The following is a 25,545-nucleotide window of genomic DNA, read 5'->3' on the forward strand; positions in this document are numbered from 1 at the left end:
TTCTTTAAAATAAGCTTCGATAAATGTTGCACGATCGTGCATTGCTATTGGTAGCCACTGTGCACTTTTTGTGCGCCCCCGTTTGTAAACAAGGAGTTCGCGACCGGCAAACGTGGAAAATCGAAGAATTGCTGCAAATTGGTGACCCCTAGGAGAGTTCATGGTGGACGTGATTTGATGCTGCAGCGCGTAAATCGAGACATCAATTAATCCATCACGCAGCTCGAGGTGCAGCTGAACCGCGAAACCGTGCACCCGCTAGTACGAGCAGATGGTGTTCCCGGCTCCATAATCCCTGCTCCAGCAGATCCACCGTACCAGCCGGATCGCGGGTAAGTTCAACGATTCATTATGCGGTATCTTCCAGCGGAATGCATGTTGTCGCATGTACTTATCACATTGCAGCTCGATTCTCCACTGCCCGCCCGTACGAGCGGCCTTGAGTCCTTGCGCCTGGTGACGGAAGCAAGAATCATTTCCAACCTCGTGACTTTACCTCAGCCCATGCTAGCGGGAAATGGAAGGCACCCCGGTAGAGGCTGGGTGATGCCGTGAAGTTTTCTAGCCTTTTGTTGAAGCGCCTAGCATTAGGGGCCGTTTACCGTCTTACATTTTATGTGCCACGTGAGTGGTTCCTTCACGTGAGAGCAGCCGTCCTCTGGGCCTAGCAGGATGCATCGGTAATGGCCGCGTTAGTGTGAAAAGTCCTGCTATTCGGAGTTTCCCGTTCCACACAAAGCACAAAACTTTACAGCGAACCACAGCCACTGTACCGGTTGCTTCGATGGCCGGATTATTAGCTGGAGGTTTCGGTTGGTGTGGAACAAGGTGTTGGTCCCGGTAGAGTTCCAGCCCAGGATTCCGGTGTTGGGGCTGCAACGCGACAGCGTAAACTTTCCAATGACGTACTATGGCCGACCGAATGGTGCGACAACGACAACGACGTAATTATACAATCACATGGCCGCTTCAAAGGGCAAACGTTTTCCGGAGCGATCGAGATGGGAATCCCTTTTTGACTGCCACTCCCTGCCATTGCCGTGTGACTTGATTGTTGATTTTATTTTTGTTTCTCTTCGCCGACGCCGGTTGACCGGTCACGTTAATGGTTCCAATTTGCTGGTGCAATAGGGGTTGTACGTCTGCCCGCTGCCTGGGGTTTGTCCAGAAGCGCACACCGGAGCTTGGCTAAACGGACACCTTTGGTCGAAAGATATTGTGCAACAGAATGTAGAATTGTTTCGATGAATACGCTTGAAATATGTAGAACTGGGGTGACGCACATGAGACATACCAACACCAAAACTGATCCGCGAATCTTTCCCGGAATCCATTCTTTACCGCTTGAGTTGTCTGAAAAAATACTCACTCAATTAAGCCATCGCTACTTTGATTTGATGTTTGATCATTCTTCGTTTGTCGAAGCCTACTTGCCTCTAAAGTAGTGACTTTAATAAATCTAGGTCACATACGGCGCGGTGTTTCTGCGACGATCATCGGTGAAATTGAATCTTATTTCCGTCGCTAAAATTGAGCTCCCGCGTATCAACGGGTCTTGTCACTGGGTTCCATTTTGCCGCTACTATAACGCACCTCAGCGGGAGCAATCATCGTCGTCCTGATCATTAAGCAATTTTCACAGAAGTGGATGCGCCACAGCACGATTTACTTGATTGCACTGCTGGGCTGGTACTGCTCTGGAAGCTCTGTTGTGGACCGTCTTTCTATTTTCTTGAAAAAGGGTGATAAGATATCACATTGCTCTTCACAAGACAACGTTGCAATCGAAGAAGAAGAATTCCTGTGCTACTGAGCTCCTTTAATGCAACACCACTTGGCGCAGGGCATTTTAATGAAATTTTGTCTACCGTTCGTGTTTGTCTATCGCGTACAATGAGTGAGATGTGATTTATTTTGATTGTATTTTCGTTGCAGCCATTCTGGTATGGCACTTTGGAACCGTACTCTATTCATCTGGAACAAACGAAAAGACCACCAGCAGCAGTAGCAGAAGGATGAGGTAGTTGCGGTTAGCGATGCACCGGCATCCGCATCGGCTTCCTGTATCACTCAGTAGCTGCCCTAGCAGATGGGGAAAGTTTTTCTCGCAAGGACATCGCTTTCACTCTCACTTCGGTACGATTCGGTTCGTACGGTCCGATCCGACGACGATGGCAGCATCCACAGCAGCCTTCGTTCGGGTTTCGGATGAGATGAAGCTTCGGCACCGCATCCTGTCGGAACTCTATAAAAGGCGACACCGAGCACTGCGATGGTTACCAGTAAATGAATAGCCCTGCTGCACTGAGCTGTAGTGAACGAAGCAAATTCAAGCTATTATTCCAACACACTAACCCAAGCAACTCCCAAAGGACATTGGATATCGAAGTGAACCGAAGGATTAAACGAGGAAGCCAATAACGAACGAAAAAAACCTTGTGTCTAGGTCAGTGAACTATTGCAGTGCATCCGGTGGTTGAATCTTTGATCAGGAAGAACTTTTAAAAAATCCACGAAAACCTGTGTGTTTTGTGGCTGTGTGAGGATCGTAGTGTGCTGTGCGTAGTAACGCGTAGTAGTACCATGACGATGACGCTCGAAAAGCTGAGCAGCGGAAGTAGTATGGGACTAGCAAATCTCTCAGTGGATCGTCATCGTCGTTCAGCCGACAGTTGTACGCCCTCGATGATGATGGACAACTATTACATCGAGATACCGACACCGTCAACGCGCAGCGTCTCACCCCTGTCAGCATCGGTGTCGCCGGGAAAGGACAAATCGTTCAGCTTCTTCCGCAGCGTGTATCGCAAGATGAGCCTCAAATCGCACGAAGATCTCGATCAGCTGGCCTCAGCGAATGGCCGGGATGAGGATTCGCGCAGCTCATCCGTCGATTCCTACTCATCGAGCAGCGATCACCGCGATCCTTCCTCGATCGGCAAATCCGGAGCAGAGGAAGACGAGGAAGAGGATGAGGAGAACAGGCGCTATTCCAGTGGCGATCGCAGCAGCAGACGCACGAAAATGCAGCTACGACTTTCCGATCATACGCCACTAGCGAGCACGAATGAGACTGAAATTAACGGTAGCAATGGGTCACATGCTCCACAAGAACCAACAACGCGTCGCAAGTCGCGTCGTTCATCCGTGCTGAAGCTACTCGAAAGTCTCGCCATCAGTTCACCAATCCGTTCGCGATCGCTTTCGTGCAGCAGCAGTTCTGTGAACAATCTGCTGCACGCGAAAGGACGCGACTCCCGGGCGGAATCCAAGTGTTCCCTGTTCAGCACGAACAGCGCCAACAATGGGAATGGCGATCGCAGCGCTGGCAAGGAATCGAACAAACCGGCACCGAAGAAGATCCTCCGTCGGCCCGTATCGTACACCTATCTGCGGGGAATCTCTGGCTTACCAACGCAGCGTGTACCACGATCGTCGATCTGCTGCAGTTACTATGGACGCTAAGGAAACCGGATGATTACCATCATTATCGTATGGTATTAAGCTAGCCACGTAGGAAACACCATATCAAACGGCCTTATTCTTGTGGCCACACGAACGCGAAACTCGCTCGCCTGCCAAACGCTAACCTGAAGACGCGATTCGGCTTGAGATGGAGAACTATCGAGATGGACTGATACGCGCAAAATACCGTAAGGCCGCCAATTCCACGCAACGATTGGGAACAGATAAGATTAGTTTTCTAAATTTAAGAGGCAGCATGGAACGATTGGCGTATCGCCGCGAATCAACGTACCTTGATACTTATTGGCTACGTTACGGGCGGCATTCGAAGAAGACCGGAGGAGCGGAAAATATCGCGACATTACACGGGAGACGCATGGAAAGTGCAATTATACTAATCATTAGGAACGTTCTCGTTAGCTTATTAGCGGTATACACTGGCTAGTGACTACAAAAGGAGAGGCTCAATTCTATCGCACGTACCGCGAGTGCACTTTCGGAATTAGCTTAACGAATTAGAGAACCATTATCACATTTCTCCACGCCACTCAAGCCATCCAAGCCGCCAATGGAACGCTCGTCCGTTGCGATTGACTAGAGAGGATGATGTCTGTTGAAGCGGTTTGAAGGAGGAGGAGGAGGAGGAGGTATCGTATTCCTAGCTTTGTTATAGCAGAATAAGATTAATGCTCTTCGAAAATGGGGTTCCTTAATCGGGACTGATTGCCCGTTTTTTTTTTGTAAATAAAAGTCTCAACCATTGAAACACTTAATCAGCATTGTCGTTGACTCTACTCTTTAAACACCCGAAAAAAACAGGCGCTGGCCAAGAGCCACGTATTTACATCATGACAAAAAACAATCATTGGGTCGTTGGGCTAAAAGAGGCAAAAGGGCAAAGGGAAATCATACCCACAATAATCCCAAGCACGAAATCAAATACGCATATCCGGTTCTGCGTAATACAGCGAACGAAAACGAAAGGACGAGAAAAACAAATTTGTTGACGAAAATAAAAGATGTATCCCGTGACCCTGAACAGACGAAACAAGATAAACAATCAGACAAGACAGGACAGCGGGCTACAATTAGCAATGGCGACGTGTCACTGTACTACATGGCCACCTTTACGCCGGGTGTACTCCGGGCATCATCCACTGACCGCACGCCGCCTGCCTGTGATGTGGTTGATTTCCGTGATAGCTCGCTCGCCAGATAAAACGGCTTACCTATCGAAATCAGGGCTCTCGGCGCGATGACGCAAATCGTCTCGCTCCAGGTCGTCCAGGCGAAAGGCCAAGGATGTGGCGGTACTACGCCGTACGGGCGTTCATAACTTCGGAGCAACCAGCAACTCTTGGGCACGGATGAAGAGGGAAATGCAAAAAGGAAAAACAAAAGCATCAGACCGGTCAAAACAACACTTCCCACTGTCCGGTCAGCAGGAGGGTGCGTGGATACGGGTTTCATCCTCGGCAGCTAGAGTACCGCGAGTGCGCTTATCAGCATCGTCGCTCGAGTGGGTAAGAAATACGTACTCTGTCCGCCGCGATATGCCTCTCATTATCCTCTCGCCATGCGGTGAGTCTTCAAGGAAGTGGACATAACGGTATTATTTGGCTTGTTTTTCGTTCGCAGTGAAAGTTGATGACGACGCACGATGCGACGGTTGTGTCCTACCGGCACCGCTTATCAGCATCTTATGCTCAAGAGCATAAGACAAAAATGGTCGAAGTGAATGCGTCGCCGTCATACAAAGGACATTCGCAATATTCTACGTTTGATTGCTTTTCGTCATTTCTTGTTACTGTTTGGGGACCTCCTACCCGTTATCAACCTTTCTCGTATACTCTTGTGGTCCGGTTACACTCAACGATGTAGGTTGTTGTGGTTTTTGTTTTGTTTCAAATATTGTGGTTTCTACCTTCTGGGTAAATGGCACGAATTGGAGCCGGTGAAATGGAAATCTTGCTGCAGCAAAGGGGCGGTGGTACACCCCTGACTTCGTGGCCTCAGACCCACAGGAAGGCTTGGAATCGAATTTCTGAATGAACGAACGCGTATCCACCTACCAGTCCATTATAAATTTCCCTACCCCCCCTGAGTGATCGATTGAGTGAGAGCGAGAGAGAGATGAGGGGGTTTCGAAAGGATCGGTGTGCGCGTGGGTTTGTGTGTGGTTTTGTTGTGGGAGAATTTTCCCCATTTTCCGCGGTTAAAAATAGCTCCAGAACCATATTTTTGGTCACATCGACAAACGCGATGGATGCATTCGCCAACCACGCCAAGTGAATTGGGAAATCAAAGGAACCCATTCCGTCACTCTTTACGCAGCGTTTGTGTGCTGGCACACGCGACACTTTTATCGTTTGATTTACTGACCCTCGTCATGTGCCACAGAATGGCTGCGGGGAAGACACGTCAGGATATGTGGTCATGATGTGACGCAGTTTTAAAATAACTTTCCCTACCCACCCGAACATCAGGCAGGAGATACCGACTCCTCGCATTTGGTCCTTTGAGGAGTTTGCCACAGAATCTCATACACTGGAAAAATGAAATCTTCTTCCCACTCACCGCATCCTATAACCGGTTGTAAAGTGGTGCTTAATTTAATTACTCCAAGCACTATGGCGCTGCTCTAGCCTAGCGCCTTCCTTCGCCCTTTTACGACAGGATACGATAGACTGGGAGTAGCTGCGGCGGACTAGAAGGATCCCGTTGCTGGCACTATAAGACCAACACCTGTTCTTCGTTTAAGAGCTTTGCAATGGCGCTTCGAGAGCTATTTTCGTTCGCTATAGCACCGTTCCGTGGCACACCCCAAGCACCTCATATTGCCATCCCACCTCGGTCCAACCACGTGCTCACTGTACCTGCCATTATGTTGTATGTTCGTTATGATGGTTTTGGTTTCGATAATGGTCGTTAGACAATCTCCGAACGGTAATATCGCCCGGTTCCGGGGGATCGATCGATCTAATTAATGCGATTCGATGTAACAATGGCACCGTAGTGATACAGGACCCTCGCATAGCGCATCGATGGTGCACGCTCGCAAGCACGCAAAAGTTTAGCCAAGAATGCTCCTTTATCAACCGGCTGGTGGCTGGTGCTTGTGAAATATTTTTAGAAGTTGAAGCCGGCACGCGGACACTTTACAGTGACCCCTAATGGGCGCATTAAGGAACGTTTTGGCTGGTTGGCCCCAGGCCTCACGCTGCTCATCATTAAATCATGTGCGTCGGTGTCGCTGAAAAAATCCTCAAAGAGTGCTTTGACTTTGGGGAGCTGTTTCGAAGAGCAAAGTCCAAAGCTGATTACGGTCGGGGTTGGTTGGGACTCGGTGGCTTTGCCGAGTTCCCAGGGTTTGTGGTGGCGAACCGCGTGTATAAACACAATTTTTCCCAGCAGCTTTCACCCGTCTGATTAGATTTGTGGCTCATCGCACAGCAGAAACCTTGTCCTGTTTAAGCAACCTAGACGTTAAGGTTGTTGAGGTGACTTGACGCGCTGAAGTCTTGAGTCCAAGAATCGACCACTGCTTCTAGCGTTCGACAGCGGACAAGGGGCTTCGTCGATGGACGTCCTTAGAGGCCCTTCGCCGGGCAGCAGCGTTCAATAATGCAGATGATTCGTTTGTGTCCGTGCGACAACCGGAATTTGCTACGAACGAAAAAGAGGAAAGAAAACATTTAAATAAATGATGCCATCGGAGGGTCCACCGTATCGTCGGTCCGTGTGGCCGAGGGCCGTGATTCAATTACACTTTGCCGGCTTGCTTTCGGTTTTTGCCTAACCCAAAACGGTGTAACTTCTCCTCGGTGGGGCTGAAAACCTTCGGCCCTCTGTCCTCTGTTCGGTAGTTCAGCCACGAACGAAAACGCCATCTTTTGTAGCTGCGCAATTTGTTCCAATTTTTCTCCATCCCCCACGAGATGCGAGGAAAACCAAAACACAAACAAAAATGCTCTTCCTTCTTCCGGTACACCCACCTCCATCACCATTCTCTTACGGTGCAGGCCAGGCACACATACAATTAGTGTGGGAGTCTCGCAATCTCACTGCCGGGCCTATCTACGTCTTCCATTCCATCCCGATCTCTTGAGCGCCATCAGCAGCGAATCTTCCTCGGCTCACAAGCAACGAAACGGTAAAGGACTTCGAAGGGACTCCCCGGGCCTCGGGGTGCGATGTAAGGCGAAGGGTGGAAGGACCAAAACACTATTTTTAGCATCACCGAGCTGGGGCGGCGGCGATGGGGAGTGAGCTGAGTACGCGTCAAAGTGACTGATATGTTTATATTTTCGGCAACTCCTCCCGCACTTCCTTTTCCTTTCCACCACTTAAGATAACGATAAACAAACTTAAAACAACAACATCGGTTGCTGCCAGCGGCGAAACAAACGAGAAGCATCGGAAAGTGAATGAAAAGACAACGGAGCCAAGGGGCCGAAAGGATACGCACTGGGAGATTCTTCTTCTTGTGATGGTCCATTGCATCGTGGTAAACCACGCGACCCACAGGTTGTCAACAGAATTTCTTTCGTTTGTTGGTTTTAGAACACATGAAATGAAACGCTGGCGATGGTGGCATCGGCATCATGCGGACAATCGGATCATGCGGACATGTGAAAAATGGAAAGTCATATCCAGTCGTTCACTTTCTCGTCGGATGTCTCGAGAAAGCGCGCCCTAGGGTTGGAAAAAGGAAGAGAGCAGAAGAACCGATTCAAGGTCCGCCCAGAAGATGTCCACTCGCTTCCGTGGCCTTCAGATGGGTCGATGTCTCTCGATGTGTCTCTGTTCGGCGACAGAGAAAGGATGCGACGGATGCCACGGTTATTATTAGCGATTATGTGCTTCTCGGGTGGGTGCTTGTAGCTAAGAAAAAGGGGTATTGCTTTCCAGCCCAGACCGTGCTCGGTTGCGTGAGCCTGTTGCTTCTCCCTGGTGTTTTGTTGGAAGATAATGGAACCTGGAGTTGGATATCGCTAGGTATCGCTTACTTGCTTGCCGGTGCCAATCGCCATGGGCATCACATTGCACAGGCACCCGCTGGGGCGAAACTCGTGCACCAGCCAACAGCCCTGGCCGGGCGACATCCGGTACAACATTGTGGCCGCGCCAACCGCCAAGATGTTCGTTTCGAAGCGGACAATCCATGTGATGATGCTCGCGCTCAAAAACATCCGCCACAACATGTGACAAACGGTTGAGCCATCGGTGAGCCACAGGCAAGCAAGCAAGGGAACGGATTGATAGTTAATCGACGGTGGCGTGGCGACTCGTGCTGAGTGCGCGCAGGTGAAGAAACGGTGCGTACGCCTCCGGTGGACCAGGGAGCATCTTCGGCGGCTAGCACGCTATCGCCATGTGCGATAATGCAAAGGAGACGCGATGGCGTGGTCTGCATCGTCGCTTGCCCCGTTTGATTGTTTGACAAATCGCAGACTATGGCTGATGCCCTTCTGGTGGGGCTAGGCTGCGTTGCTGCAACGTGACGACGCCATGCATAAGATGGACGACGAAAGCGCTTCTTCTTTGCTACGTTCGTGAAGGCGATTGGCAAGAAAATTAATGCAGCATGCTGTAACCACATGGGTAGCAGTGTTGCATAGGCTTACTAAGATAAAAACTTGGGTTTGGAATAAATGATACCTTTTTTCCATGGATGTCCTGGTGTCCCATATAATAAATAAAATGATAAAAATAAAAATAATCTAAATAATTAAGGGTGGATTCAACAAATCAAGTAGAATGATAAGGATAAATCGTTAAATCGTTAAATTAAAGCACTGCTTACTCTTTAAAATCAAAAACATAATGTAAACACACTATGATTTACTACGTAACTAATAAATTAAATGTAATATGGCCATAGTTTGATAGTAAATAGATAATTTTCCACCCATTTATCGAATCACTGGAAACACCACAACAAAACATCACAATCAGTAGGAAGGCCACCGGAAAGCGACCCTTTTCTCAGTAACCAGCTAACATTCGCTTCGCTGCATGTAAAAGCCAATTTTGATTGCCATTTTTCCCTCAAAATCTGCACGCGGTCGGTCAAAACAGCATTTGAACTGGGGTTCGCCCCACCACCCCCGGATGAGCTAAAATTGTTCCCGACCCTTAGTGCCGGAACTGTTATTCCACGGATTGCCACTCCATAGGGGTATGTGCCGGCTTTACCGTAGACCCTCCCCATCATCCATGCTGCGCCCGGCTAGGGGTCAATGACAACGGGCGGTGGCTTTTGCTCGTACAGCCGGCGCTGACAAATTGCGTTTTCGACTGTAATCGGAAACCGGCTGGCGGTCGCTATGGTACGGTCGTGGGTAAAGTGGTAAAGTGATCATCTTCCCAGCACCACGCCATCAGAGGCCATGTTTACGAAAAAGATTCCGAAAGGTGTATGTTCCACCCGCAAAAAAAGGGCGTTCCAGTTGGTCTAGGTCGTGATATGGATCCGGTATGGTGCGGAGCTAATGAACCGAAACCGTCTCTCGTATGCCTACGCAGTTCGCGTTGTTCGTCGTCGTCGTCGTCTTAGTCGTCGGCGGGTGAGATGTCTCGGATAAGAGTAGCTGCGAACAGGCAGCATGCTACGGGTGCCCGGGCCATGGCCTTTGATCGTCTGGCGTGCTACCCACCACCATCGCGCCCTTTCAAAAAGGTGATGTCTTTTGGGAAATTATTGTAATTCAAATGCACACATTTTAACGTTACGTTTAAAGATGCCTGTTGGCTAGTTTATGGCGAGCAAACACGATCAATCTGTTACTGGGGCACTAGAGCAGCGTCTAATTGATTGATTGAGATTAACACCTAAATCCTGCCGACCTTCCCGTATCCGTCGGCCACCGAAAGTGTCCTGGAGACCTTGCCACACGTGCAGACGGTGTCCAAAATAACGCTCTCCTCGTGGGTGCCAATGACACGGCAATCGCACAGGCGTCATGGTCACTCCACGAACTCCCATCGGTTATGCCATCGATTTAACCCGTATCTATCGAATCGTGCGTTTCATGGTCACTTGCTGGCATTTAGCCGGTGCACACGTGAACTCGTAGGGTGTCGGTATTTTAGCCAGGGACAAGGTCACACACAGTACGTGCGAACCTTCCAGCGACCGAAATTGATTTGTTTGGTTTGGTTTTGGGTAGCGCATAAATTGGAACCATTCCGGTCGGTTCGGGTCTCGCTGCTGCTGCTTCCCGGTTTAGGCATGTTGTGTCAAAGGAACCCATGCATGCGTGTGCTGCGTACGTGAGGAGCATCGCTAAGTAACCATGGAGTGCGATGCGATGGATGGTGTGGTCATCGGCAACTACGATTCAAGACGCATGGAAGAGGAAACTGATGTCGGCTCGGTGTCCAACCATTCACATCGATTGTTCCAGCAAATTATGAATCGTCCACAACAGCGGGGCCGCAGGGGTATAAATAATTATCGATCACCACTCCGGCGGTATCAGTAACCGACAATCGTCTCCCAAGCAAACACTCCCCGAGCACCACCAAGTTTTCTGTCACGAACAAAACCACGAATTTATCTCAAGTCTCAAGATGAACAAGATGGTAAGTAAGAGTGAGCATTGGCGGATCCATGGAGTTTTCTAACTTTCCTCCTCGTTGCTCTTTGCAGATTGGTCTGTTTGTGCTCGTCGCCATCGCTGCCTTGGCTGGGGCCAAGCCGCAACCCAAACCAGACCTGCTGGCGTACAGTATCGATGGTGTGCCGGTGGTCGCCGCAACCGCTCCAGCAGCCGTCGCTAGCTATGCGACGGTCTACGAGCATACGGTTCACGGTAACCTGGCACCGGCCTCCTACGTCGCCTACACCACCTACGATCCTTATCTCGCTCCCTTCGCCGCCGTACCCGTCGGTGCATCGATTCTGCTGCGGAAATAAGGCGTCTTAAGGGGGCTGCTAATGAAAGTGCGTGCGATAAGGTGGTGATGGTGTTGTTGAATTGTTAAATTTGAAACCAATGAATGATGAATCAAAAGCTACAGCGTGTACATGTTTGCTTTCTCACACCATTTTGATGCCCTGTTCTACGGCTCCTCATCTATCCAATCATACTTATGGAGACGTTCTATCAATGCTCCAGAGCTGCATTAGTACGGTTGCAACACGATCAAGGCCCTCAAAATCAAAAGGCATCAAATAGTCGTCAACGCGAGTGTGTTCATGGTAAGATCGCGTGCGTCAAAGGCTGATATCCAGGTGGAAAAGATGGAAACACGAGAGTAACATACGTTGTGCACATCTACACCCGATAGAGTGCCCCACTAATGGGTGTAAAGTTACGCTAATTTGGCGTCAACGGTGCACTGGGGCCATATGATCCGGTCCCACGGTGATGGCATGCAGACGGTACGACCTCAATAGTGGAAAAGATTACGATAATACACAAGACGTTCCCCGGAATTCCGACGACAAAGTGCCAGAGAAGCGCGTCGCCGTCTTATTAACCATCGAAAGGTGTGTTCCAGAAAGTGCTTCGCCCTCTCGTTAGCACCGTTCTGCACCGTTCGATCGGTTCTAGCATCTAATCAGCACGATCTAATCAATTAGCCGGAGTGCAAACACGCCAAGCGTTTTATTAGTTTCGTTTCCGGAAAAAAGCGGAGTGACAATGCTGAGCTGTCTGAGTAGATGAGTTCGCGGGAAAAAAGAAACGGGATGGCTCACACGGCACGAGCACATTAGCGACTCCTCGGAAGGCAAGACGGCGCACTAGGCGTCCGTTAGCCCTTTGGCCGGGTACCTTGATTGTACCGGAATTGTTTGTCAACTTTTTTTTCCTCATTTTCATTTTTGCATCACACTGCCTTCATCATCTATTGTATCACGGGGTTTTCAGTGGAACTTGGACGTCTAATGAAGCTGATGGACTGGTCCGGACCTGGGACTACCGGGAAACTGCGGCTCTCTCTCTCTCTCTCTGTCTCTCTCTCTCTCTGGGTGGATTAGGTGCCAACCCGGGATCACACTTTTAATGCTCTCTATACCAGGAAACCGAAGCATCACACCGATTGTGGTGCAGGACCATGTCCGCGTGTTGCTTCGTCTTTCCGGTTAATCATCGTCACCATCATTATTGTCCTGGCGCATCCTTCGTGAAAATAAAAGGGCTCGCTTGTTTGTTTATCCCGGGAAAAAGAAAACATTGAATCGATCTGATAGTCATGATTTCGTTAACACCAACATGCTATGTGGTCCACTGTATCCGGATTTTATACGATCCCGGACAGTCTTGTGTAGTAAGGTTCTTTGGCATCAACTTCCTCGAGCTCTAGCCATTTGCGATGACGTCAAGAGCGTCAACGGCCGGGATTTGTGACACGGTACAGTTTACAGCTTTGGTTAGCGTTAGGCGAAAACACGTCTTCCGCTTATTGCTCCCAACAGGGCAACCGGGCCGGGCCATTACGGAGGCATGGCGAGAAAACTTTGCCATGCCAAGGTGTTCTCTCTAACTGCCGGGGCACTGTGGAAAGAGTTTTCCAAGTGAAAATCTTCAAAAGCCATACCCCGAGACGAAAATTCATTTGCAAACGCGCATTCAAATGGACGTCAGAGAGTCGTAAAAGTGTCGGTTTTTCGGTGACGCAGCCCTCGTACACCTCGTACGGTGTTTCAACGGCGACCGTTCTTTGCGGTGGGTAAATATTTGAACGCAATTGCGGTACGGATGCCTCGGGCGGCCAAGTGAAAGGCATTTCTTTCCAGGTGCTCAGTTAGTATAAATATTTGAAAAACGAGATCGTAACAGAAAACGATTTTCGGAGACACCTTTTACGAGAATAGGACACTCGTGACCGATTGTGAGGTGCATAAGGGAGTAGTAAAACTGTGAATGAAGGAGCGACACAATTCTGGTAACATTGTTGACACTTTGTTTAAGTTATTCAATCAAGTGCACCGTCCTCTCGGAATGAAAAATAAAATATACAGATCCGCCCTATGTCTTCAAGTAACACATTTGTAGCGAATGTCCTTGGATGTACGATTTATCGATTTATTTTATGTTGGATTTATGGAACAGACAGATTGATAGCTTGTCCTGCAACCGCAGAGTTTTATCTCAATCTCAATGATGTCACTTTTTCAACTCAAAAACATTCAAAATGAAGCGAGCTTCTTAACGCATTTAACAGCAATCTGCCAAGCAAATCTGCCAACTTTCCTCCAATCAGAACAATGAATTTGTCAGAATCTAGGTCATCCAGAAGACAGCTAGGATTGATTGTTGCTCCGCAGAAGTGAATATGTGACCTGCATTTGTTTTTGACCAACATTGTGACCCTTCGAAAAGCCTCAATTTGCTACGCAGATCATGCTCAGTTCATGGTCATGAGGCATCAACACATTCCTCCCAACGTTAATGATGATTGATGAGCGAAGCATGGAACGATATACATGGCTCTGGCTATCACGGAGCAAGGTTAACCGGAAGCTGTAAGAATAAAGCACAAAAGTAGACGTTGATTTTTCTACGATAAAATTAGATTCTATCTTCAAATTTACAAAACGTGGCACAGAAACAGTTGGCTTCGATAGCGCCTTCACGATAATTAACGCTTCAGCATCATATCCCGGAACACTCTAGCTCTCAGATTCAGATTCTCACGTTTTCCGGAAGCCGTAGCCTTCGGAGGTGTTCATATTTTTAGCCCCAAAAAACCATCGCGTCACGTTCGCGCGATTCCGTTCATCCGCAGAGCAAGGACAACGTGCAGGAAAGCACATCCGCATTTTGGATCAACGAAATGCCGCACGTATTACGTGGGAACATTGGGTTGCGCGCGGACAGTCGCCAAAGCCTCATCTTGGGCTGTGCCTCAAGAACTCCCCCCCCCCCCAGTCTCCCGTGCTCTTCCAGTCTACCGTGTCAAGGACGTCGTTCTCGTGGATGCTGTGTTCTGATGCCAGGAGCAGAATACCAGCCACCAGGAACCACCGAAGTGAAAGTAGGTCAAATCCGGGTTTCGTATCCCGAATCGAATGACGTCATCGTTTCGGGTGGCGTGAATTCCCTGGCGATTCGAGAGGGAGCCAAGCCTCCTTCGCCGAACAGTAGCGCGTGTCCACTCCCGAAGGACAAACCTTTGCGGGCCACGCTACGGAAAGTGGGGGCGACACTCGCAAGGCACGATGAAAGCCATGATGTGCCCCACGTCCAGAGCCTTCAAAGAGCCTAGAACCCTGAGGAGGAAAATCTAGGAAATCTAGGTCATGCTTTGGGACTGCAAAACACCCGGCGTACGATTCTTGGTCGCCGTTCCCAATCCAAAACCCAAATCCAACAGTCCAGCAGACCCATCCATCTTCGTCCTTGTGATTTTGCAGGGCTAGAGTTTTAGTTTGTTTTACTAGTGACTTCTAGCTAAGGACGAAAGGTCTGTCGGCACACAATAATGGCCACAATCCGTAGGGCGACATCAACGACAACATCAAGGAAGCAGCGATTGTTTGCTTAGCCACTGAGTAGGCTGCTCCATTCTGTGGTTTCGGTCGCCCCCTTTCTACGCCCTTCCGTGTGGAGTGCGGATAAGAGGATCCGGATCCTAGATCCGAACCGGAGATCCATCACGTAAACTGCGTACCCCATCAAGCGTTCCTGCATTGTCACAGTCACATACAGTCATGGGAGGGAGTGATGGACGGATGGAGAGAGTATAGATGGAGGTTTGTTCAAAAATTCATATCCAGATGCGGAAAAAGCGATCAGCAACCGGATGAAACCGGTCCGGTGGTCCGGTGGATGATGTCGAGTGACCCACAAACAACGCACCAAGGACGAACAGGAAAATAAATTTTTCCAACACTAGCGCTGGCTGTCCTTGATGGCTGGTAGCCATTGGTGGTTCGGAATGGGGAGTCCTCGGAGTCTGTGTGAATTCATTGTGCGTCGTAAATCTCCGAGCCCGAAACTCTCACACGGGACGAGAGAACGGAAGCGGAAAGTTTTGCCACAGAATAGAAGCAGCGTGCAACCAGTGTTTGCGGTTAATGACTGGCGATCAGCCCACCGACACCCAAATGTGGTCGTGCTGGGTAATCAGGATAAAGTGTTTAATATTTTATCGGTCCCATTAGGGGTGGGCTTCGGGCGTGAAACGATTTATTACCGATGACGATCTTACGACGTCCGGATGGCAGGCGAAGCATTACTGTGGGTGCGGCCTACTATGGTTCGAACGCTAGAAATGGGTCACACGACGTATGGCTCGAGCTAACCACCACCATCGATCGTAGGTGGCTGTGAGCTCTCGGTTGCTGTCACCAAATGCACGTCATGCACCTGTTCGTGTTGCTGCACATTCAATGACGTCACTAGCGGTTGCAAGGCGCATGCAAGTACGTAATGGACGACAGGACAACCAATTTTCGAGCATCTTTTTGAGCAACAAATACACGTTCATTAGCGCACTCTCGGCAGCCAACAAGTCGCTTTAATTCGTGGTTCAACAACCGCCAAACAACCGCAGCATCGGATTGCGATGTGCGCTCCATTTTAACGCCAGCAAGGACAAGCGTAGGCGCGAAGTAAGATGAACAGTCCTCGTGGGTAGCACCCATGAGCACCGCATGCGATGTGCTGCTTGGAAAACTCCACGGCACTCGGTGGAAGAGAGCGATGAAAATAGAACCAACAATTGAAGGGAAAATTGGAAACCCTCACAAGTTCTTTCAGGCAGAAAGGTTAAAAGAGGGGGGAAACGGATGGATGAGCAGCGGCCCTGCTGCTGCTGTAGGCAGCGATGATCCAGGAACAGAAGGTGAAAAGGACTAACAATGAGAGTGAAAGGTTCCGGGCGTACCTATAAGACTTTGCTGTCCTCACAAGAGACACTGGGCATGGCAGAAGACAGAAACTGGATCAAGGTCATCGGGATGAGCTAGAAATACATCCGAGCGTAACCCGTGAAGGTGGCGTGTGTGAAGTGCATTGCGTGCGTGGTCTACCATACCCGGCATGTATGTGCCAAGCACACGGTCCGCATAAGAAGAAGAAAAAAACCACAACAACAAACAAACTCGGTCGTGTCTTGGTAATGAACAAAAGGGCCTAGATGAGCAACCAGCCAGTCAGCCAGCAGCTTTGCTTCATTAGTTCTGTTTCCGGTTTCGAAGGTCTCCGGTGTTGCCCTCGCATCAGACCAAGTGGGCGCGATTTGTTGCAATGATGTTCTTTCAGTTCCCGCACAGGACGGTTGCAGATGCACGGTACATCCAGCTCAAATCCGACATGAATACAGTGAGCTAGCTAGCGGATAAACATGTTGTTGAGGACTCTTTACCATAAATCAAAGTAACCAACCGGCATGCCGGGAATAAACGTCAATTTTGCTTCTTTCAAATGTCTCTCATTCAGCAGGATATGTCCCCCTCCCACCCCCTGAAAGGCAGATAACTGCTTCCAACTGATGATTGTCCTCGTGATTATCAGAGCATAGAGAGAACGAGAAAGAGAGAGAGAGAGAGAGAGAGAGAGAGAGAGAGAGAGAGAGAGAGAGAGAGAGAGAGACCCCATCGGCGAGCGACCATCAACAAGAAGCCCTCCAAGAACCAGTGTCGAGCATGTTGCCGGGCAGTACGGCGCATTTATCGCCGTTATCCTTGGAACTGGAGCATCGCATCTCACTCCACCGCTTCCGGAAACACGCATTGGCTGAGTGATTTGGCTGGCTGGCTGGCTGGCTAACTGGAATCGAGTCAATCGTCCAATCAATCACAAACAAACGGTCCACAGCGGCCGGTCCGGAGCTGGTCCGACTCCGAGAATAACGAGGAAGATGGCGCGTACAACGGAACGCTGTGGGCTTTTACCCTTTGATCTCGCTTCTCGAACTCGAACGCTGGCCAGCAAGTTGGCATAAACAATTAGTGGTTCTTCAGTTGACTTTCCGTTTGCTAGCGCTACTCGATGCCGGTTCTCTGTCGTCGTTGGTGGCCGCTGTTTGCTTCTCGATTCGCTCGCTTGCCTGCCGCGTCAACGAACCACGGCGCGCGAACCGGAAGGCCCGTGACCGAAGCAATCCCTGGCACACGCGGCGTTCTGTGGCATCGCGTTCGCGACCACTGATGCTACGTGATTCACGTGCCACGTGCCCGGCAAAAGCTGGCGCGCGCCAAACGTCATCCATCCCGACGGAAACCTATTTTCAAACGCGCGCGACAACTTAAAGTGCTCTTTCAGCCCACACCCCGCGGCCAGAACACGCTCGGTGCTTTTCCTGACACTTGACGGGTATCATCACCATCGCTTTCCTGACCTGACCTGACGCCGCTTTGTTGAAATTCAAATTCCGGAATCGGTGGAATGAATTTTCCACGCGAAATGTGAACCATCCATCGCCATTCCGACCACAGGTCCGTTAGGAGGGTGGTTGGGCGTTGGATGTCCTTTTGAAAACATTATGTCACGTGTTTAAGCCCTCCTCCTGTCTCGTTCCATTTCGAACGTTGCCGACAACAAATGACTCCCTGATTATGGTTGTCATTGGGGTACGGAATTAGCAATGACAGCGATTCTCGATTGCCCGGTACGGTGAACTCCAAGCAGTGAGTTGGATTTTACTCGTTCAAATTGTTTGCAGTAGAGAGAGAGAGAGAGAGAGAGGGAGAGTAGTTTGCAGCTGGACAGATTGCATCACATCATCGTGTTGCATCATGTATCATGCCGATGCTACTGAAGGCCATTGATGAGTCAAGGGGTTCACATGACCCAAGAGGGTGTGTCATACAGGGCGAGCTTGTGGGATGAGCTATGAGATGGCGTAACACGTTCAACGACTGGCAACCTTCTAGATTTTCCGCCGTGTGTGTGGGTCGGTAATGCGGTCAGTAAAGGTTACGGTTGCTGTAAGCTGCTTACCGATTGTGTCCCTTTTCGTTTCACATCCATTTCCATCCTAAATGGTTCCTAAATGGAGAGTAACATCATTAGCATCCTGCAAAATGGGTTCACAGATTGCATGATCTGCATTATCGCTTCATAAACACACAAAAGCCATACTAAATGATGCATAATCCGAACCTTTCCTACCCTCACACGTTCACTAATGAATCTATGAAAGGCTGTGACGATACGGAGAATGACAAACAATCATCGATCGATTGCCGCATTTGTAACATCGACGTAAGGCGATAATGCCCTAATACCCCAATCACTGTCCGGTTCCCGGCTGCATCGTAACACATTCCTCTCCTGCCCGTGTTTCCTTTTAATTGGACCATAATTATAGCATTGACACAGGGCAGACATACGGGGGCAGATCGGATTCAAAAATATCTCTTACACAAGTCTCGGCCTTCGTCCTTGATTGGTTGGCTATTTTAAAAACAATCCCTGCATCATACTTTAGGTAGGCATTCGAAAATGATGCGCCAGGATTACGGAGGTGACGTGGGTGAAGCATTAATCCCATCGCGTTTGAAAGAATTTCGGGCACCGGGGTGCATCCAATTTTGAAAATATAAAAATGAAACATCATAGCACCATGGCAGGGAGTGGCTGATCCCGTTATAAACGCAACGAAATCCCGGCTGTCCCATCTCGCCCCACCAAGGTCAGTTGTGTCGTCAGCAAGCGTGCAAGGATTACTGCAGTATCTAGGTCGCCGGGATGTATCCCGATATGCAGCGCCTCTGACGTGCAGAGTGCATTATTTGCTTTCATCGCCGATTAGCCAGTCCAGTGATCCTGTGTGAGGTGGAGCGGTCACGGAACCATCAATCTGCCAGCAGGCGAAACCGTTTGATTGGTGCAATTCACTGGAACTTTGATAACAAATCGCTCATAAAGGAATGTCATATGCTTTTAAATAAAATTATTGCTGCTTTTGTACAAAGATTCAATGGACGTTAGGGGAATTTCACATTCTATCAATTTCCGTTTCCCACCAAAAAAAAGAGAGAACCCCCTCCCTCCAAAGAAAAAGATGAGAGCGAGAGCTATGGTGCACCTTTGGTTTCCCTCTAGTAAAATGGAGGGAACGCTTCGGTACCAGGCGGCCAGGACCATTGATCGATAGCACGAAACCAACGAAATCAGTGACGTCATGTGGTGGTGTGTCGGTTTGTCGATGGCGAAATGCGCAAAACAAAAAAACAAAAAAGAGACACTAGCAGCACCAGCCCGGCCCCGGCCTCGACGACCGACGGTGCATACTGACCATGCTCGGTGGCCATTGCGGGCGCGGCACATAACGCGCGCGGTATACCGGCGGATACACCGTGTACGGGCATGCCCCGTCCGACCGACCGGCCGACCGAAAGCGAGCGAAACGCGGTTCGAGTGCGCCGTCGTCGAACATGGCGTGCCCCGGGCAGACGGTACGCGCTCCATTCACGTGTTCCATTCGGAATGCGCACGAGTTCCACCGGCAACAGGAGCCCAGGAGTATCACGAAGCTAGCGACTACGATGACGACGGCGACGACGCCAAACGATGACAAACGACTAGACACGGTAGGGAAGGGGATGTGTCGATGCATCGGCCACCGCACAGACAAGCGCACAAGCGAGTAGTACCAACCTCCACCATCAACCCATTCCTGCAAGAAGTTTGCGAGCTTCAACACTCGATACTATCTCGGCGATGGCTACGCGCCTAGCGCGAGACGCCCAAACTAGCAAAGATGCCCCAGATTCAAGGGTCAACGGCCTGGGCTCGGTGAGAAACGATGGATAGTGCATTTCAATCCTTTTCAGGATGCACTCTCTTGGGAAGAAGTTATGTGGGTTTTTTTTTGTCTGTCGATGACGCAATAAAGCGATAGAGATAGGCAATGAAGAGGCGAGAAAAGCTTATCCTGGAATGGAAATTGGAACGATGTGTAGCAAAAAAAAATAAATGTTGGATTTCTTGTGATGTTTCCCCCACTCTAGCGACCTGCATCAATTTCTTGACAGGGTTATTAAAAAGCTTTTCTGCTTCTAAATCCGACATCTCGTTTGTTGGAATGCCGATACAACCTGGCAAACAAATCCTGATGGACAACACGGTCGCTCGGACACCGCCACTTGGAAGCCAATCTTGTTTCCTTTCAGAGCGCTTCAAGCAATTTCCAGCAGCAATTTCATGCATCGAGTTTATCCCTTGGGATTACCGTCAGCAGACCCGGGATGGCCACTCGAAGGGCCACTTCAATTGGATATTTATGCATTCGGTGCGTGTATCTAGGTCACATGATACACCTGAGAGCGGGCGGACGATAGATGGACGGTAACACTCCAACTTAGACTCCCACGACAGAGCCGGGTGGTTCATCGCGTTTTAAGTTGATGAATGGCTTCGGTAAACAATCTCGGCCGTGGTAATCGATCGGAGCCTGAAGAGGCTTGCTCTGCCGCCATTGCGTTGGCCGTTCCATTCAAGATCATCGAAGGCTTCTGGAAGATGAAGCCTGGCGTTATGGATTTCGAGAATCTCCTTACAGTGTTGCAGATTAATCAAAGTGAATATTTAAGCTGGACCACAAGATTCTTGGTCAGAAACTTGAAACAATAGAGCTTCATTCGATTTGTTTCGTTGTACAATGTCGTCGTCGCCGTGTGCTACATTGTTTGACATTTGCAAATTAGTGTCCTTGAAAGAGGATGCCGTCGGCACGACGATGACCGGTATTTGTCGTTGCCCTTCTTCGCGAGCGGCACAACTGTACTGTAAATACGCTCCGGCGCCCCCTCAAGGTGGCGCAATGGATAATTGCCATTCATGCACAAATCATGCCCACTGATAGGCACCCATTTCACATGCCGCTGAGCATTGAGCTTACTGCTACAGTTGGCCGTGCGTAGCTGCAGGCGGTCGGTCACTAGTTCCCTGGCTACTCTATCATCCACGTTCTTATCTGGACGGGAAACACATAGAAACGAACAAGTCGCAGACGAGCTGGACGAACCGTAAGTATCCGGGGCACGTGAGTTGCTGTCACACGGAAAGGTCACACGTTTCGATCGCTCGGACGCTACCCATGCTACCGTTGTTACCTTTGAACTTTTCCACCGAACGTACGCGTTGCCCGGGAACAGTATCCGGAGGTGACTGAGGCACACCACCAATGCGCACTCAAGCGTATTATCCGGAATGGCTGGAAATAACATCCAGACGCGGGCTAGAACGCGGGCGAAAAGGATTTCTGCCAGGAAATGGTTTGGCAAACATGCGGGTGCGTGCGACTGGACTGGAGAGTCGGTTTTTCGGGATCCGAGGATCAACAATTCATTGGCGTTCCGTGTCCGATCCGAAATGCTGCCGGACTGGTGGTCCTGGGTGCAATTAGATTTTATGAATCCACCATGCACACGCCATTAACATGGATGCTGGTGTTTCTGTGTGGGGGAGGATTACCTTTCATTGCTTTCATTCTCTGGAGAGAAATGATTGGAAATTGGGGTTCCAGGAATGTGTGCTGGATCTGATAAGGTACTCCAGTGAGGAAGATGCTACTGATATGTTTTTAGAATGACTCAACATGTTCGAAAACACGAAGAGTTTTCCAATTCAATTAACTAAACGATGTCGTCATTCTGTTCACACTTTAGAAGAACGCATCTGTTCCTGTCCTAGCACCGGTTCTATTATCAAATGATTAGCCACATGGGATATCGCTCGCTTGCTTGCGACTGAGCATGAGCTGTATCGGTCGATGGGTTGTTTGCTTTTTGGCAGCTTCACCGTCGCTCCACCGTCCGGCACTATAAATGGGCTAATTTGGCCGATCCATCCATGATGCTCGACCGTACGCTGTCTGAGCTGCGTAGTCTAGCAAGTTCTATTTTTAGGTCAGCTCCTGGTTCGAGCCTGGAGTCTATTCCACACACATGCTCCTGCTCCGTGAGCATCCTTCCAATCCTGCTAATGTTGCTAGTAATAATGACGCAAGCGGATGAGGTGATGATGCGCACGGCGAAGCATAATTAAAGTTTCATGCCAATAGACCTCAGTAGAGACCTCAGGCAGGGCGCCCTGGGGGATTACTGATTACTGATGACCGGCTACGGCCAGACTCGTCGAATGGGAAGCCTGATTCGTAAATGCAAAACACAGTAGCGGTCGCTGTATGTTGTAATGCGGCAAATGATGATGGGAATTCACCCAAAAATAGGTCGGCATGCAGATCACCGATTGCAAATTGGTAATCTGCATTACCCGAAAAGGTCACACACAGCACACAAAGCGAACAACGAGCACAACGGTTCACGATAATCTGACTGTGATAGAGCACACATGAACATGTACTCCGATTTGCAATCACTCGACTACTCGACGTCACTGGTTTTTGATGCTTGGTAGCGTTTCTGAGCCCGGAACCAAGCCCGGATTGAACCGGTCGTAAAACATTGAAGGTTGGTGAGTTTATGAAAAAAAAAAACAAAACGGGAAAAATGGATGGAAAGCATATTTACGTTTCGCTCCCCTGACAGTAATCTCATGTGCGGAAGCCGAAGAAAATGGTAGAAAGACGACAGGAAAGGAGATTGGCTTTGGGGGAAAAAAGAAGGAACGACGGTGAGAGCTTATACTTTGTTTTCTCGAACGGAATCTCCGGGCATGCAGTGTATTCGTTTGATAACAACGAATCCGCGAAACGTGAACTTTGCTCCGTTAACGAGAAATTAATTTTTCACAAAACCAACCAACTAACCAGGTAGCATGCCATGGGCCACGTCGACGTCATCGATGACAGCGGCCCAGGAGTTACGAAAGCCACCATCTGAAAGCGGATGCCGAAAGAAAACCCATTTCGTTTCTTCTACAAAGTTGTTTGCTACCTTTACTGATTCCACCTTTTTTGGGTGGTGGTTTGCCCGGGTGCGCCTCAATCCGCGTGCAGCACTGGCAAGTAAAGCAATCTGCATAATTCATGTACCGTAGCGGGCTGCAGGCGTTGTAGCGGCCATCAGCTGTGTAGCCGAGCACCTTCAGCAGCGTAAGCCTCACCTTGATACCTTTCTGGTGATGGATTTTGACTGTGAATTTGGAGTGATTTGAATTCGATTGAAATTCGTCTAAACACGGACCCAAAACTGCATTTCGGGTGTACGGTGGTGGTCAGTGGCCGTGTTCGGTCACTGCTTTGCTGCCTTGGTACTTTCTTTGAACAGAGTTGGACAGAGAGAAGGGATGGAATCAATGTGGATGCAAGTTTGGGAGGGAGTTTGATATAAAAATGGGCAACTGGTACCCAGTAAAGTCATCCGTTTAGTAACATTCATCAGCAACTCATCCAGCAGCAGCAGCAGCAGCAGCAGCAGCAGTAGCAGCATGGCAGCATCGCAGAACGCTCGCACGGTAACGATTCCTTGCTTCCTGCATCGACAGACTCATCCAACAGGTCACCTCGCCCACATTTAGCTCTTCCAGCTCCTGGTCCTGGTCATGGTGGGAGTGCTGATTGTCCAGACCGAAGCGGGACTGCTGCCAGCAGCGGCACCTCTAGTGCCGGCAACCTTCCCTCAGCAGTTGTACGCTCGTTCGGCTTACAGCCAGGTCGTCGGTCGTAGCTATGCTCCATCGTCGTTTGTGCCAGTGGCCAGCGCTGGAATAGCGTATGCTGCCGCACCCGCCCTCGTTACCGGACCGGTACTGAAGACGCTAGCTCCGGCCCGAGCCGTCCCAGTGGCCCCAGCGCTTTCCTACGCAGCACTTCCTGCTCTCGGTTACGCCGCTGCTGCCGCTCCGGTGCCAACTGCCTTTGCACCGGCCGCTTTAGCCCGAGCGTATGCTCCACTTCCTGCTCTTCCTACGCTTCCTGCCCTTCCAGCACTTCCTGCACCGATCTTGCCCAGTGCACCGCTAGCTCCAGGCCTTGCACCGGTGGCCCCTTCCCAGCCAGGTGTGTTTGATGCCCGTAATGCACCCAATGCTCCGGCCACACGTACCACCAACCCAACGATTGTGTCCGCCTTCGGATCTCCGGCCGGTATTCGGCTAGTGGGACTACCGGGCGTGCAAACGGCTGTGCCCAACTCTCAGCAGAACCCACAGGAAGAGCAAACGAATGTGGAAATCGCCCGCGGTAGTCCAGCGAACGAACGTTCGGCTACCGGTGGACCGGTCGGTGCGGCTTCCAATCAGGAAGCTTTCGGTGTTCCGGTGCCATCGCAGCCATCGCCATTTAACGAGTACGGCGTACCAGCTCCGGTGACATCCCGTGTCAACCCCTAGACGCAATTCCATCTTCCTACAAGTACCTGATGAAAGCCCTTTTCCCGACGACGACGACGACGACTTTGCGTAGAATAAAGAAACTTCCAGTTTTGAAATGATGAAACGTGATGATGCTCGTTGATGATGAAGCCCTTGCTTCTGGATAAACAAAGCAAAGCATGGATTCCTAATGGATGCCACCCTACTGGATCAGGTGGCTTGTTTTTCGTCTTCGGCAAAGAATTCTCTCCATCAGCCTGAAACTCAACGCCAGCCCGAGTAGCATGCTTTACCTTCCCGCTGAGGGCACGTTGTCGACTTCGTTGTCGTTGTCAAAATTAAAACATGTTGTACCCGCCTGACGGTATGAGGGCCATCTATTTTCAGTGTCTGCCGGTCTGCTGTTGCCTACGGTAACGGCCACTGGAGGAAAATTTTGTGAACAGAGACTCCGGCAGGTGGCATCGGATACGAGCGATTCCCATAGGCGGCGTTGGGTCGGGTTGCGTTCTATCCGCCAAATGATTGGAGCATAGAAATCTAAAAATAGCACCTTAAAGCACTGCGGTGCGGTTGTGTGGAGCAGAAATCTAATAAACCACCCAACTCACAATGTTTCTCATCGTTTGCAGCGGAACCAGGCTGTTGAGAAGGGGTCTGTGGTTAGGGCTTAAGGTTCGATTCATCGATTCGATCGCCTTTAGAAAAATAATTAGAAATTACGACTTCTATTGACTGCCACCTCGAATTAATCCATCTCCAAGTGTTGACTTCCGCGTGTTGAATAACGATACGCTCTGCATGCGAGTGCAAGGAACTGCATTGTCACTGCAGTTCTCTCACCCTTAGGCCAGTATACGCTCGCGCTCTCTCTCTCTCTCAAGAGCTTTTCGAGAGA

General features: G+C 49.8%; 2 protein-coding genes across 2 annotated transcripts; both read left to right on the forward strand.

Moving 5' to 3' along the window:
* The first annotated feature begins 94 nt into the window (after positions 1-94).
* Positions 95-4,219, forward strand: LOC126575584 (uncharacterized). The gene is made up of 2 exons (XM_050236346.1): positions 95-332; positions 1,936-4,219. Exon 2 carries the CDS (start codon positions 2,584-2,586, stop codon positions 3,463-3,465), a length of 882 nt encoding a protein of 293 aa, XP_050092303.1. The 5' UTR covers positions 95-332; positions 1,936-2,583; the 3' UTR covers positions 3,466-4,219.
* A 19,657-nt stretch (positions 4,220-23,876) lies between these two features.
* LOC126576735 (translation initiation factor IF-2-like) lies at positions 23,877-24,665 on the forward strand. Its single transcript, XM_050238040.1, has one exon. The coding sequence runs from the start codon at positions 23,877-23,879 to the stop codon at positions 24,663-24,665; it is 789 nt and encodes a 262-aa protein (XP_050093997.1).
* Positions 24,666-25,545: the final 880 nt, after the last annotated feature.

Source organism: Anopheles aquasalis, chromosome 3 (assembly GCF_943734665.1).
Source record: "Anopheles aquasalis chromosome 3, idAnoAquaMG_Q_19, whole genome shotgun sequence".
NCBI classification, from domain to species: Eukaryota; Metazoa; Arthropoda; class Insecta; order Diptera; family Culicidae; genus Anopheles; species Anopheles aquasalis.